General features: G+C 43.7%; 1 protein-coding gene across 4 annotated transcripts in view; it reads right to left on the reverse strand.

Moving 5' to 3' along the window:
• LOC122785110 (serine/threonine-protein kinase N1-like) overlaps nucleotides 1–12750 on the reverse strand; it is a 37276-nt gene that overhangs the window by 14330 nt on the left and 10196 nt on the right. Inside the window, exons 1-3 of one of the 4 annotated variants that reach the window (XM_044050743.1) lie at nucleotides 6775–7004; nucleotides 3506–3649; nucleotides 331–631 (exon numbers count right to left, since the gene is read on the reverse strand). In XM_044050743.1, the coding sequence (XP_043906678.1) occupies nucleotides 331–631; nucleotides 3506–3649; nucleotides 6775–6843 (514 nt within the window). In that variant the 5' untranslated portion in view covers nucleotides 6844–7004. Of the gene's footprint in view, nucleotides 1–330; nucleotides 632–3505; nucleotides 3650–6774; nucleotides 7005–12750 lie in introns of those variants that run through there. The other 3 variants (XM_044050744.1, XM_044050745.1, XM_044050746.1) reach the window with 3 other exon arrangements.

The following is a 12750-nucleotide window of genomic DNA, read 5'->3' on the forward strand; positions in this document are numbered from 1 at the left end:
TGTGAGCAACTCCATAGGAATGAATGGACCCAAAGGGGTGGAGCTCTATCCAGTTCTTATACTACATCCAGGACAAAACCTCACTCGGTCACAAGTATCCATTCATACGACACACATAAGTCACCAACTGAGCGCTCACGGTATCATTTCCGGGTCACTCGCAGCTATTGGGACATTCCCTTTTTGTAAATGTTTTCAGGATTTATAAAAGTGTTTCGGAAAATGTAAATTTGTTTCAAGTTTTGTAATACTGGTTTGCACTTCCAGGCCACCGTAGGTGTGTAGTGATGATGACTTGTGATGTATGGCACAGTGTGGCGACCTCCTTACCTTTGCTGTCATCTGGGCCTTTGACCACAATGTGAGCGTCCAGCTCCTGCAGCTGAGTGTGAAGGGACTCCAGCTTGCGTGTGGAGCTGCGGAGCTGCGAGTCCACCTGCTGGGCGTTCCTCTTGTCGGTCGTGGCCCGGCGCAGATTCTCGGCGCCCTCCTTGATCTTCAGCTCCTTGCGGATCTCTCTGCGGATCCTCTCGCGGTGCTCGTCCAGCCGCTGCTGCACGCTCGAGTCCGAGAAGTCCGAGTTCTGGTCCAGACCGAGCTGCTGGAGCACGGACAGCCCGCCTGGGTCGCTCTGGAGGAGGAGAGAAAGGGTGGGGGCAAAGGAGGTGATACTTTTGCAAAAAAAAAGCTTGCACATTTGAAAAAAGAAAAGTTTTTCACTGGTTTGAATGTAATATTTTTTTTGTATATAAAGGTTACACAATACTGTTTTAAACTATGTTTAGCCCTGTGAGTGTCAGGGGGATTAGTCAACTGGAGTTGAAAGGAAAAAAAGTGACTCAAAGGGCAACATCTCCAGCTGAGCGCTGCCGAGCTGCGGTCACAGAACTGGAACCGGGCTTTCTGTTCGGTCCTGACAAAGTGACGCGGTGTGGGAGGCAAACACAGCCGCTCTGTTAGTGAATGTGAAACCCGCTGAGCAGAGACTGTGGGGCAGCATCAAAGCAGAGGCAGCGTTCAAGTGCGTAAAAGGGGCTGAGTGCTCACATCAGCTCTCCTACTGATCAACACTAATCAGATTACAGCAGATTAGAACTGCATTAATGTAGACTAAAATCAATCAGGGCCTTGTCTGCTTCTGGACGGGTCACGAGTAAACATACACACAGAGCGCCGTGTACACACGGACATTCAACACATATGATTGAGCTTGTGTTGAGTTATTTTTATCTCACAACACCCAGATTTTATGACTCCAGTTATCGATAAATGGCTGTGATTTCGGCCATAAAATGACCATCTAATGATTAAAGAATACCAACCATAGAGTAACATAAAGTACACTGTGTGTGAGTGTGTGTGTGGGTCCTCTAGGTGTGAGAAGGAGGAGCTTTATCATACATTTAAAATGTACTTTTTTGAGCATTCAGCCAACTGACGGAGAGTTCGCGAGTTCAATTTGATTCACACGATGCATTCAGTCAGACATTAACCACAATGTGGTTCCCTTCTTTTTTTATAACAACTAGTAAGAGAAATAGCTAAAGCATCACTACCACACAGGATTAAAGCGTTTAGTTCCCTGACGTCACTGCGAGACATGAGGTCCTTATGCACAGCGGTTTGAAAAAGTGACAAGTGGAAAAAATGATGTGTTCAGCAGCACCGTTACACCACAGGACTCTTAGTGCAGCCTAATACTGAGTCCAGAAACATCACAACTAAACTTAACCTAAATCTAAAACCAGATCTAAACCCCTAAAAAGGACCAGACAAAAATGTTCTCACTTTTGTGGTCATGATAAACACACACAAACAAAAACACACAGTCTGTGCAGCTATTCTTCTTAGTACTCTTAGTACTATTTATAGAGCAGATTTAAAAACAACTGAGGTTGACCAAAGTGCTGCACACAATGACGTCCATGCATTTTCTACCGCTGTGCCGATGTCGGCTGACATAGGGCGATAGGCGGGGTCACACCCTGGACAGTTCGCCAGTCCATCGCAGGGACACATATAGAGACAAACAACCATTCAACCATTCACTCTCATACCTACGATCAATCTAAGAGTGTCCAATTGACCTAATCCCCCATATTGCATGTTTTTGGACTGTCGGAGGAAGCCGGAGAACCCACGCACACACGGGGGATCCATGCAGAAAAGACCCTTGTTCTGACCGGGGCTCGAATCTTCTTGCTGCAAAGGCAAGAGCGCTAACCACTACACCAACCGTGTGGCCCCAGAATGATGTCAAATAACAAAATATAAATCAGTAAAAACCAAAAGCCACATCTCTAATCTGAATCATAACAACTAAATGTCTAACCCTAACCTAAACCCAAATCTAAATCTAACCCTATCTAACTTTAAATGTTGTGAGAACCAGCCAAAATGTCCACAACAATGTAGGTCTGTATCAAAAATGTGTCGTACTCCAAATGTACACACACAAACACACACTGAGTACAGTGTAGTGATGTGTGTGTGTGGGGGGGGTGGGGGGGGGTGCTCAGGGCCTTTCTCTGCCACATGCAGCCTCCATCCAGCTTAGTAGATCTGATTACAACTTCTCAGTTCTGTGTCCATTCAGCTACATGCAGGCCAGAGCTGCAGCTCTGCTCTCATCAAAGCATCTCATCGACGTTACGCCGCACTGAAGCGACATGAACCAGATCAGAAAGAGGAATGTTTTCATTCTGAAGAAATCAGAAAATCACCGCTACACTAAACTAAAAGTGACTCACACGTGCACCACGCAGTGGAAGGAATTACATTCTGATGGTATGATGAGAATAACCTTAAAACAAAAATATCACAGTTTTGCATCATGTCATTGAAAACATGACCGACTGACTGCTTGTGTAAACCTGGAGGGGGAGGGGCCACATTACTCAACGCCACACACAGACTGAGTGATTCCTACACTCTGATTTTCAACAGTACGAGACACATTTTTTTGTAATCTTGATACTTTAATACCATGTGTTTCCATGTAAACTTCATTATACAAACTAAAGTGTGTCCTGCTTTCTTTGCTCCATACAACAAATAAACTTCTACACAACATTAATCATGAAAACAATTACTAACATGAATACTGTACTTAGTAGTACAGTAGTGGGGACCACAGCCAATCATGGCACAAGAGAAAAGCAGAGACAGAAGTGCACCGTGAGCGACAGGAAGGGAGAGTTTGTGCTGTGACGCACTGCTGTTCAGCACAATACGACCTCAATCCCTGGTGTTTTTCGAACAAAGAGCGTCTGGAGCGAGGTGTAAGACAGCTCGCACAGAGGGGCCAAATCACAAAAGCACACAGGAATAAAAAAACGCACAAGTGAGTCACTGCCACATAGGAGATGTTTTTACAGGAAGTGAACAAGGAAGCTGACAGAAAAGAAAAGAGAAGGGCCACAGCAGTCATGGATGGGGAAAAGAAAAAAAAGAAAAAGAAGAAGAGGTGGCCATGTTGAGGCCTGGTGTGGCAACAGTTGCCTACCGAAGACTCTGTGTCATTCTGCTCAGCAGCCAGCGGGGAATCAACTGCTAGATCCTCTGGCAGGTCCTCCAGTACGTCCTCACTGGCCATGTTCGGCCTCCTGCTGGCTTCACTCACGCGGGGCCCCTCCTTCCCCTCTGTCCCCTGCCACACACACACACACAATCACACACTCTGCACTACAACTGTGCCAATCAGGCACCAATGAGTGCTATTCCTGCCTCCTCGAAATCCAGGATGTCCTTCCCGCCAGGAATCAAAAGCCTGTCTAAATCCGGAGCGAGTGAACGAGGCGGAGGAGAGGAAGAGAGAAACAGCATAGACTGAACCCCACCCCACTGCTTCCTGTTCTGCTCGTGGCCAGATAGAGACTGAGGCGTCATGCACTCTGTGCAGATAGACATATGCACATTGGGGTGGTTTAGTAAGAGAGAGAGCGCTCAGGGCCGCTCTGCTTCCTGCTTCTGGGTTTCTAAAACTGAGAGACGGATGTTGCAATAGGTCACAGTCGTGTTTAATTGACTAACACACCATGTATAGTGTGTTTGTGCGTCTGCAGGTGGAAATACGTCTAAATACAGCTTTTATTTATGTTTGCATGCATACACGATCACACTGCCGAAGTTGAAGCGATGAATTCAGAAAATAATTCATCACAAAATAATCAAAAAAGTGCAACATCCGAATCCGAAAGCAGATTAAATGAGTGAAAAACAACATTTGGATGCAATTCTGCAGGAATTCAGAAAAAACCTGAAAAGAAAGGTTTTGTTTGTTGACAGTCTGTTGAAAAGTATGATTTTAGGATGATTTCAAATGGCTTAAGATGCAAAAATGAACAGTCGAACCAATTATGAATCAAATCACATTCACCACATCAGTCAGAATGATTGCACTACCGTGGTTTTTGACCAGATCATGCAGATCTATCTATAAGATAGATTTATTTCACAATTAATAATCAACTAGAGCTGCGACTAACGATTATTTTCATAATCGATTAATCTGTCGATTATTTTCTCGATTAATCGTTTGGTCCATAAAATATCAGAAAATCTTAAAAAATGTTGATAATCTCAAATGTCTTGTTTTGTCCACAAACCAAAATGATTCACTTTTAATGATTTCTTTGTTATCCAGAGCAAAGAAATGAAGAAAATAGTCACATTTAAGAAGCTTAAAAAAACAGAAATCTTGTTTTAATCATGAAAAAAGCTTCAAACCGATTAATTGATTATCAAAATAGTTGTCGATTAATCATTTCAGCTCTATAATCAACCATTAAATAATTTAAATATCTCAAGGTTTCTCTGCTCCTCCATGACACAAAAGTAAATATCTTTAGTTTGTGAATTAAAACTGTGGTCAGTAATTTTGAGGGCGTCATTATTTTGAGGTATGAAACCGCCTTTTTCTGACATTTCATGGACTAAACAACTATTTTTGGATTCTGATTCATTTATTGCTACTTTTCATTATGTGCTTCCATACATTTTTGTATCTTAAAGGAAGTCTCTGTCTCCAAAATACCTTAAAAATGTATTTGCACTTTGTAACATTTAAGAAAAATACTACATGAATTAGGTTTACCTTAAAAGACATGAAAGAGTAGTGCAAATTAAAGTGCAATTAACAACAGGCCAAAGTTTTTGAGAACCTGTCAGATGAATTAACTTGCACTAATTTGTCCTTTGTAAAGAGAGGCCGCAGCAAACATCGGTGGCACCACCAAGAGTGGCGAGGTGCCTGAAACACAACAGCCTGACATGCAAAGCCTAGTCCACACAGGGGTTTTATGGCACACAGTGAGAAGGGAGAATCTTTTTGCTTGGACTGATAACTTAAGGGTGCATTCACACCAGTCCTTCTTAATCAAACCCTAGTTCGCTTGCTCGGAAAGTCCGGTTTGTTTGGGGAGGTGTGAATGTGCAACCAAACTCTGATGCACACCAAAGAATCATTGTTCAAGTTTAACGGACTATAAGGTGTGAAAACGACCTCAGTTTTGCATTTTCTTCAACAGCACTGGGGTTGTTGAAGAAGGAGACTTAAAAAGGAGAAAACATGATAGTGGTTGACGGTGTACAGCAGCCAGTCAGGGCCAAAGTCACCGACTATGGCCTTACATGCAACACCTGAGAGTCAGTGGTGCAGGTGAGTCAGTGACAGCTCCCTGAAATACAACGTGAACAAAAACACATGAAAAACCCTCAGACTCCGAGTCTGGCCGGTCCAAGTAGAACAACATCCTCAAACAATGCCATGTTGTTGTGCTCTACACTGGCAGTTGGAGCGGTTTGCGTGTGATGAATCGATGAAGTCGACGTCGGCTGATAAGACCAACCAGGAAGTGAAAGTGGATTACTGTGTCATTGTTTCCAAAGGTCTTCGTTTTCGCTCGTGCATACTAAAACACGTCGTATCTGGAGCAGAGCGTATGCGTTTTATAACCAAACGGCATGAATGCAGCATGAACTGGATACATAAAAGGACATGACGTCATATGAAAGCATCGTATGAGCAGAATGACCGTCCATCATACTGTACAATCATCAACTTATACATAAACCAACGATTGGCCGAGGTGAACGTTTACAAGCAGCCAAATGTTTAAAGCGGGACAACGAGCCGAGGCGTCATCAGCCCGGTTCTGTTGGCGACAGATCATCTCACTGCTGTCTGACTTCTGTCCTCTTCCTGTCAGTGAGACCCACACATGGTCATCATGGGCTTATCTGCCTCAGACACTCAGCAGTGCGGGGTCACTGACCCTCCGAGGCCTCGCTGTGTGGCAGATGGCCCTCACTGGCTCCCTATCTGTGTCTGCTGTACCACACAAGGACACTCACACACACACACACACACACACAGTATCACAGGAAAAAACATCAGAATATTAAATACTACAATGCAAGGATTAAAAGTGTCAACTGATGCAAAGATTTATGCACTGCATTTTAAATTGGCATGGAACGCTGAAATTGCAGATGTTGCAACCTGCTAATTGTGCAGTTTAAAATTATGATTACTCAGCCCTAATACACACACACACACACACACAAAGAGCATGGCATTCTAAAAAAGGCACAAACGCATGTCTAGTTCTTCTTATTCACCCACACTCCTGTAGGGAAATAGGAAGTGAAATAACATGAAGTTAAGTCCGTGGATGCAAAACACTGTCAGCTGCTCTTTCTTCACATCGTTTTGATAAAAGTCAACGCTCTGTGCCTCATATCTGTCATCAGGTAGTTCAAATATTTCCTTACCGAGCTGCTTTGCCTCTCGATGCTTCCTGCGTAACATGGAGCGGTGGCTGCAGAGATAGCAGCCCCCATACATCCATACTGTCAGTCTCCTTCACATATATGGATCTGCTCTCATTATTAGCTGAAATCTATCACAACTTAAAGCTGGAGTGATGCCTATAGAAGCAAAAGCCTCTCATCAGACGAGTCTGTCACAAGCAGCAGGTGCTAAAACTGTGCTGACTAGATTATCAGGAACTATGATCACTTCACTTTATAGAAATGAGCTCTTAAAGTTACAGTCTCATCCTGACCATGTGGTTAGACTGTCCCACAATACTGAATCCAGACTCTTAAAGGAATACTTTCCATTTGCTTTGTATTACTAGAATATGGGTAGTATTTTTGAAAAATTCAGTTTCCCTGAGTCGAGAAATATCTTGATTCTTGTCTTTGTTACGTGCCCACCAGTGACACTTGGTGCTGTTAGCGCAACTGTTAGCAAAGATGGCGGACACTGTTTACATTCTGGGAATGAGGTCCCGACCCCCTACAAGATTTTCGACTTGACTTGGTCCGAGCCGTGAAGCTGCAATGCTAATTCCGCACTCGTAGGGGAACGGGACCTCATTCCCAGACTGTAGACAGTGTCTGCCATCTTTGCTAAGCTAACAGGAAACCACTTGTCTACACTGTACCTGATAAAGACCAAAGTACATGAACAGTCCGCCCTGTCTCACACCACATGCAGAAGGAGCATTTGGTGTGTTATGTGCAGTTATGTTGTTTAACATCCACGAGACTTGGATGGAGCTGTGTGATGGAGTGAACAGCAGCAACTGTGATGTGTTTGGCACATGCAGGCAGTGGTTTAAGGAACGCTTACTATTAAAAATGTGAACGCCTACTGATGTCCAGGTTTATTTTTAGCAGTAGAATCCACTTCTGAGCAGCATGGGAGTGTCTTATGAGTTTATGAGTTTAATCAGCAGTGTAGCAGACATTTGTTTATATTTAAAAGTCATTCACTAGAGTTGTAAGTATGGAGACCTTCTGGGCCACCGTAGTTAAGCCTGTGTGATGGTTGAACACCCTGACACCTCTCTGACTCCAGCTCTAAGAACAAAATCCTACTTTCTGGCTTGAGGTAACAACATGCTGCCGAGGAGATTAGAAACAGAATCATTTTTGTCAATCACTTTAATCGATTGCTATTCCCACTTCTTTCTGATACTCTCCGTTTTCCCCTGCTTGTATTTTCTTCTCCTTAACCCTTTCCTCTTGCTCCGGTTCTCTGCCTATTGCTGCCGCATCATCTTCAGCCTCACATCCTGGTCAGCACACTCATGCACCGGCGCTGCCGGCGACACAAAGCGTTTGGTTAAGTTTTAACAAGCCGTCAGTCCATCCTGCCGTTTCTGAGGCTATAAATAGATAGACAGTCCATTGTGTTGAGGCAGAGAGAGAAGGAGAATGCTCCATGTGAGCAGCCATCACTCTGTCATTACTCATTCTGTCACCTACTTACAACAACTGCAGTTCACATGAAGCGGGAATAATGACTGGGCTTGTGCGTGGACTTGTAACATGATCATTAATGTAGTGTTGCCAAAAATAATCATCATTTCATAAATGTTCCCTAAGCCAGTGTGTGTGTGTGTGTGTAGAGGAGAGAGGGATGTTAATGTTGATGAAAATGTGTTTAATGTCAGAAAATGTGTGTTTTGCAGTGTTTTATTTTGGTGCGTGTTGCCTTGCAAGTTGGCGAGTCTCACATTATGTTGATAGCTGCAGTGATGAATGTGTGAAGTAGGTAAAAAAAAGGAAATGACAACATGAGGTGAGTAGAAAACAAAAAAGAGTGGTGTATTCAGACAGAAAGGAAAACATGACTGGTGTGGTTGGCTTAAAACTGAACGCTATAACGGGAAAACACGAGAAAACAAGAGTGAGGCTGGAAAGGAGGTCATTCATTGCTTTAATTGGGCGTGTCTGTGTGTACGTGTGCAGTACAGAGACAGTGTGACAGAATCTGGGAGAAGAAACCCAAGTTTAAATTCTCCTCACATCCTGGTGTCTTTACACTGCCTCACTCTGCAAGCACTGGATGGGAGCGGGGTGAAGGGGGGGTGGGGTAGATGAAAGATGGTAGATGAAAGTTCTGGGTGGGTGTGATGTGTGAACATTGGATTAACGCTAAGAAAGAGTTTTGAAGTTGTGAGAGCCTGCTCAAAATGTCAACATGCGCCCATAATGCTTATGAGCCAAAATGTGCAAAAATCCTCATTCCCTAAAATTTACCAATCCACGATTCATATCTTAGCTCTTACTTTATCTAGGGGGAAAAATGAGTACAAACACACACACAATAATATATTGTAACTGGTCGTGGATTAAATAAAACAGTGTCATCTGAACAGTGCTTTTCAACACAGCACATCAGAGCAAAGTCTGCAGATTATAGACTGCAGAGTTGACTTCAGGACTCTGATGTGGGTACAGGCCTCACTGTACTCTCTGCACTCTGGTTCCGTTCGTACTTAAAAGACTGTTTGCATCCGTCTGTTGTGCCATGCATGCGTACCTGAGCCCCACCCCCCCATTTCCCCCACAAAGATTAATTAAGCCTTCCTATATTGTTGTAATACATTGATCATGCACAGTCAATGCATATAATGTGAGAAGTCAAAAATGTTGAGTCTGCACACGGATGTTTCCGATGTTTTGCACTTTATTATAAAAGGCAACACAAGTTAAATACTACACATCTAAAAACCATAAATTAACCGTATTACATTTATTTTATTTTATTGTTTCAATGTGCAGAAACACGTTTCTAAGTTATCAAATCCAAGTTTCAAAGCCACGAGTGTTGGTTTGCAAACTCTGGCTCTCTGTGAGTGAGTTAACAGCTTATACCATGCACTTTGGACTATGTGTTTTTCCAGTTAATCCCTAAAATCCCTCATATTCCAGTGGAAACTCAGTTGCCAAATCTAATTTTGCCGTTGTACGGCGCATCATGGCTGTATGTACTATGTCCTGTGTACAAGCAGAGTTTGATGAAAGTATCACGTGCATGACTGGAGAAGATTCTCCCAGTCTGGGTGAACAGGAGAAAGATTGTGCTGGAGGTGAGGTGAGCGAGAGAGTGGTGTGTGTGTGTGTGTGTGTGTGTGTGTTCCAGCAGTGTCCTCTCAACAGCTGGGGAGGAGCAGCTCAGCATGAATAGCATCTTTGTGAAAAGATTGATCTGCTCTAGAGACTTCAGTAAATGCTCATGTGTTTGCCTTCCCAGTTTTGTCCATTGTGAACTCTGCTGCAACAAATAGTCACTGTGTGTGTTTGTGTGTGTGTGTGTGTGTGTGTGCAGACTCCTGAGGAGTAAAGCGGCATAAACCTCCAGCGACGTACGCATACGTGCATGTGACTAACCTTGAGTCATGTGTCAAAGATAAAAGAATATGAAGTAGATATACTGAGCACCACCTGCATATAAAAGCACCATAAAACAATTGTTGACCTACAAAGGTCAACCTCAATAAGGGTCTTACTTATGAATGAGCCACTCACTGAAGGCTTGTGAAGGAGTTGAGTTACAGTAGCAGCAGATGTCACTTCCCTAGCAATGGTTTCCGTCTCCATTAGGAATAGTATGAAAATGACCAGGCCCAACCGACCATCTTTTGGTACCCTTCCCATGGGGTACCAGAGTAATGGTATGGTACGGTATGGGTGGAGCTAGACAGCATGAGAGTCAGGGAATAGTCACTCAACTCAGAGCTCCCTTTGGGTATTTATCGTTCCTTACACAGCGTCCAAATGCTCCTGCCCAAAGGTGAGCTTTGGAGTACAATTTGATTGGTAAGGACTTTCTGCTAAGCTCCCTCCTCACCATAGTGGTCAGGTAAAATTACCTGAACCCATCCATATGAGCTGGGAAAGCCAACTCACCAGGACCAATGAGTTCAAAGACCTTAGATGGAGCCAACTCCCTGTAGAGCCACCACCTGCACATGAGCATCAGGCCTGGGTGCAATGGAAAACAGGCCGCAGATGACGTCATAGGCATCTCCTGGCTTTATAGAGCGGTTTCTCAGCATGTGGACTGTCACACCTATTCATTTTAAAATCACACATGCAATCAGAATAGCTTTTTTTGAAATTCAAAACAAGGGCTGCACTGAAAAAAGAGGGAAGAATAACTACAGAGATGGCGATAGGGTGACCAGACGTCCGGATTTAGGCTAGACAGTCTGTATTTGTACCCTGTCCTGGGCGGGACACTCAGTTGTCCACCTTTTTGGAATGGCACTGGAACAAAGAATAACTCCCAATGCCCTAAGATCTACAGTCTAAAAACGTAAACAAGGCTTCCATGTGCTACCTACCCCTATGCTTATTCATCATAAATTAAATAGTTTTGCAAAGAACAGTCATCATACCATCATAACGATGGTACAAAGTTGTATTGTAGTGTAGTCGTGCTATGTAAATTTCCGCCCTAGATGGGAAACAGACTACAATAGCATGAATATTTCAAAAGTACAATCCAAGTAGTGAAACATGAATGTGTGAGTGCAGTCCAAGTAAAACTTGTAAATCTTTGATTCCGAGCCTCTTCATATTTGGCTGTTAGCAGCTTAGCAGCGGGAGGCGCAGCGCTGTGCAGCGTGACGGGGCCATGATGTCTGCTGCATGAGAGTCCCGTTATCTAATGGAATGGTTGAGCAGGAACGATGGTAATGGACATGGAAAGCAGATTAAAAATGATTATGGCAGAAGGGCTGAGGGGGATAAGAGGTCCATTCCATAATGCAGATGATTATCCCTCTTTACTGATGCTGTTGATTACAATAACGTGGCACTCACACATGACAACACATGACAAGAAAGGAACAAAAACAAACACACGAGAAGCACACGCAGGCACAATTATTAAAGGCAATGTGATTTAAGGTCACAGGCGTCCACAGATGAAGGGGATGGTTTTAATGTTCAACTACTCATTTAGGTCTGTGTCAGAAATACTAAATATCTTTTAAAGGTGGTGTGGAGTCTTTCCAGTAAGTAATGATTAGGCATTACTTAAGTGAGAAGCAAATGCTTATTAAATTTAAAGGTTCTGAGCAACAGTGAAGCTGATGTATAGGACATTTATTGTAAATGGACATAATTCACTTGTTCTGGTCTTTTCTTGGGATTTCTCATCGAGTAAAACAAAGTTTAACGTTTTACAAAGTGGAAATGACAAGCCTCATTTTGTGTCGTTATGTAAAGGATGATCGAGTGGCAAAACCAGACGTCTCACCATCTTCTCTTGTGGACTTTCCCTCCCAAATGATGCATCCTATTCTTTAGACTATTTATATTCGTCCTGTTACAACTCTCATGGTCTCATAAAAACTCAGAATTGGACGTGGTTGCTATTTGTGCCTCTAGCTCAGCGTTACAACTCAACCACAGAGACATTAACAACAATGGCAGCAGTTTGGGTTACAGTCTGTAGGGCAGGTTTCCCTGTCACTACCTCCGTGTCTCCCTCTCAAACAGGTAACAAAAGCAGCGTTTCTTCCCCGGTTTGTCTCGTGTCTGTGGCTCCTGGCCTGACGGAACAGTCACTCCACTGTTGAGGGCAGCGCCGCGGTCCAGCGCCGCTGCTCCCGTGAAGCCTCAGGTCTGTGCTCCCCCTTAAATCCGACACCGCTCCTGCAGCGCAGCACACAGGCTATCGCATGACCTCTGCACCGCGGTGGTACAACTCGTCTCCAGTGCCTCGGGCGTAAACCACAGTCAGGTCACGCAGCGCAGGTTCCTCCGTTTCTCTCAAACTTCGTTTCAACCCAAACAAACGGAAATCAACCTCAACGTTTGTGAAACAGCTCCCAGGTGCCGCCCTCTCTTTGGAGCTGCCTCCTCCAGTTTAACAAAATCATCAAACACAATAACCTTCTGCTTTTTCATCCATTCATTTATTGATATACGTTTCTACACTTC

The sequence above is a fragment of the Solea senegalensis genome, linkage group LG19 (assembly GCF_019176455.1).
Source record: "Solea senegalensis isolate Sse05_10M linkage group LG19, IFAPA_SoseM_1, whole genome shotgun sequence".
NCBI lineage: Eukaryota > Metazoa > Chordata > Actinopteri > Pleuronectiformes > Soleidae > Solea > Solea senegalensis.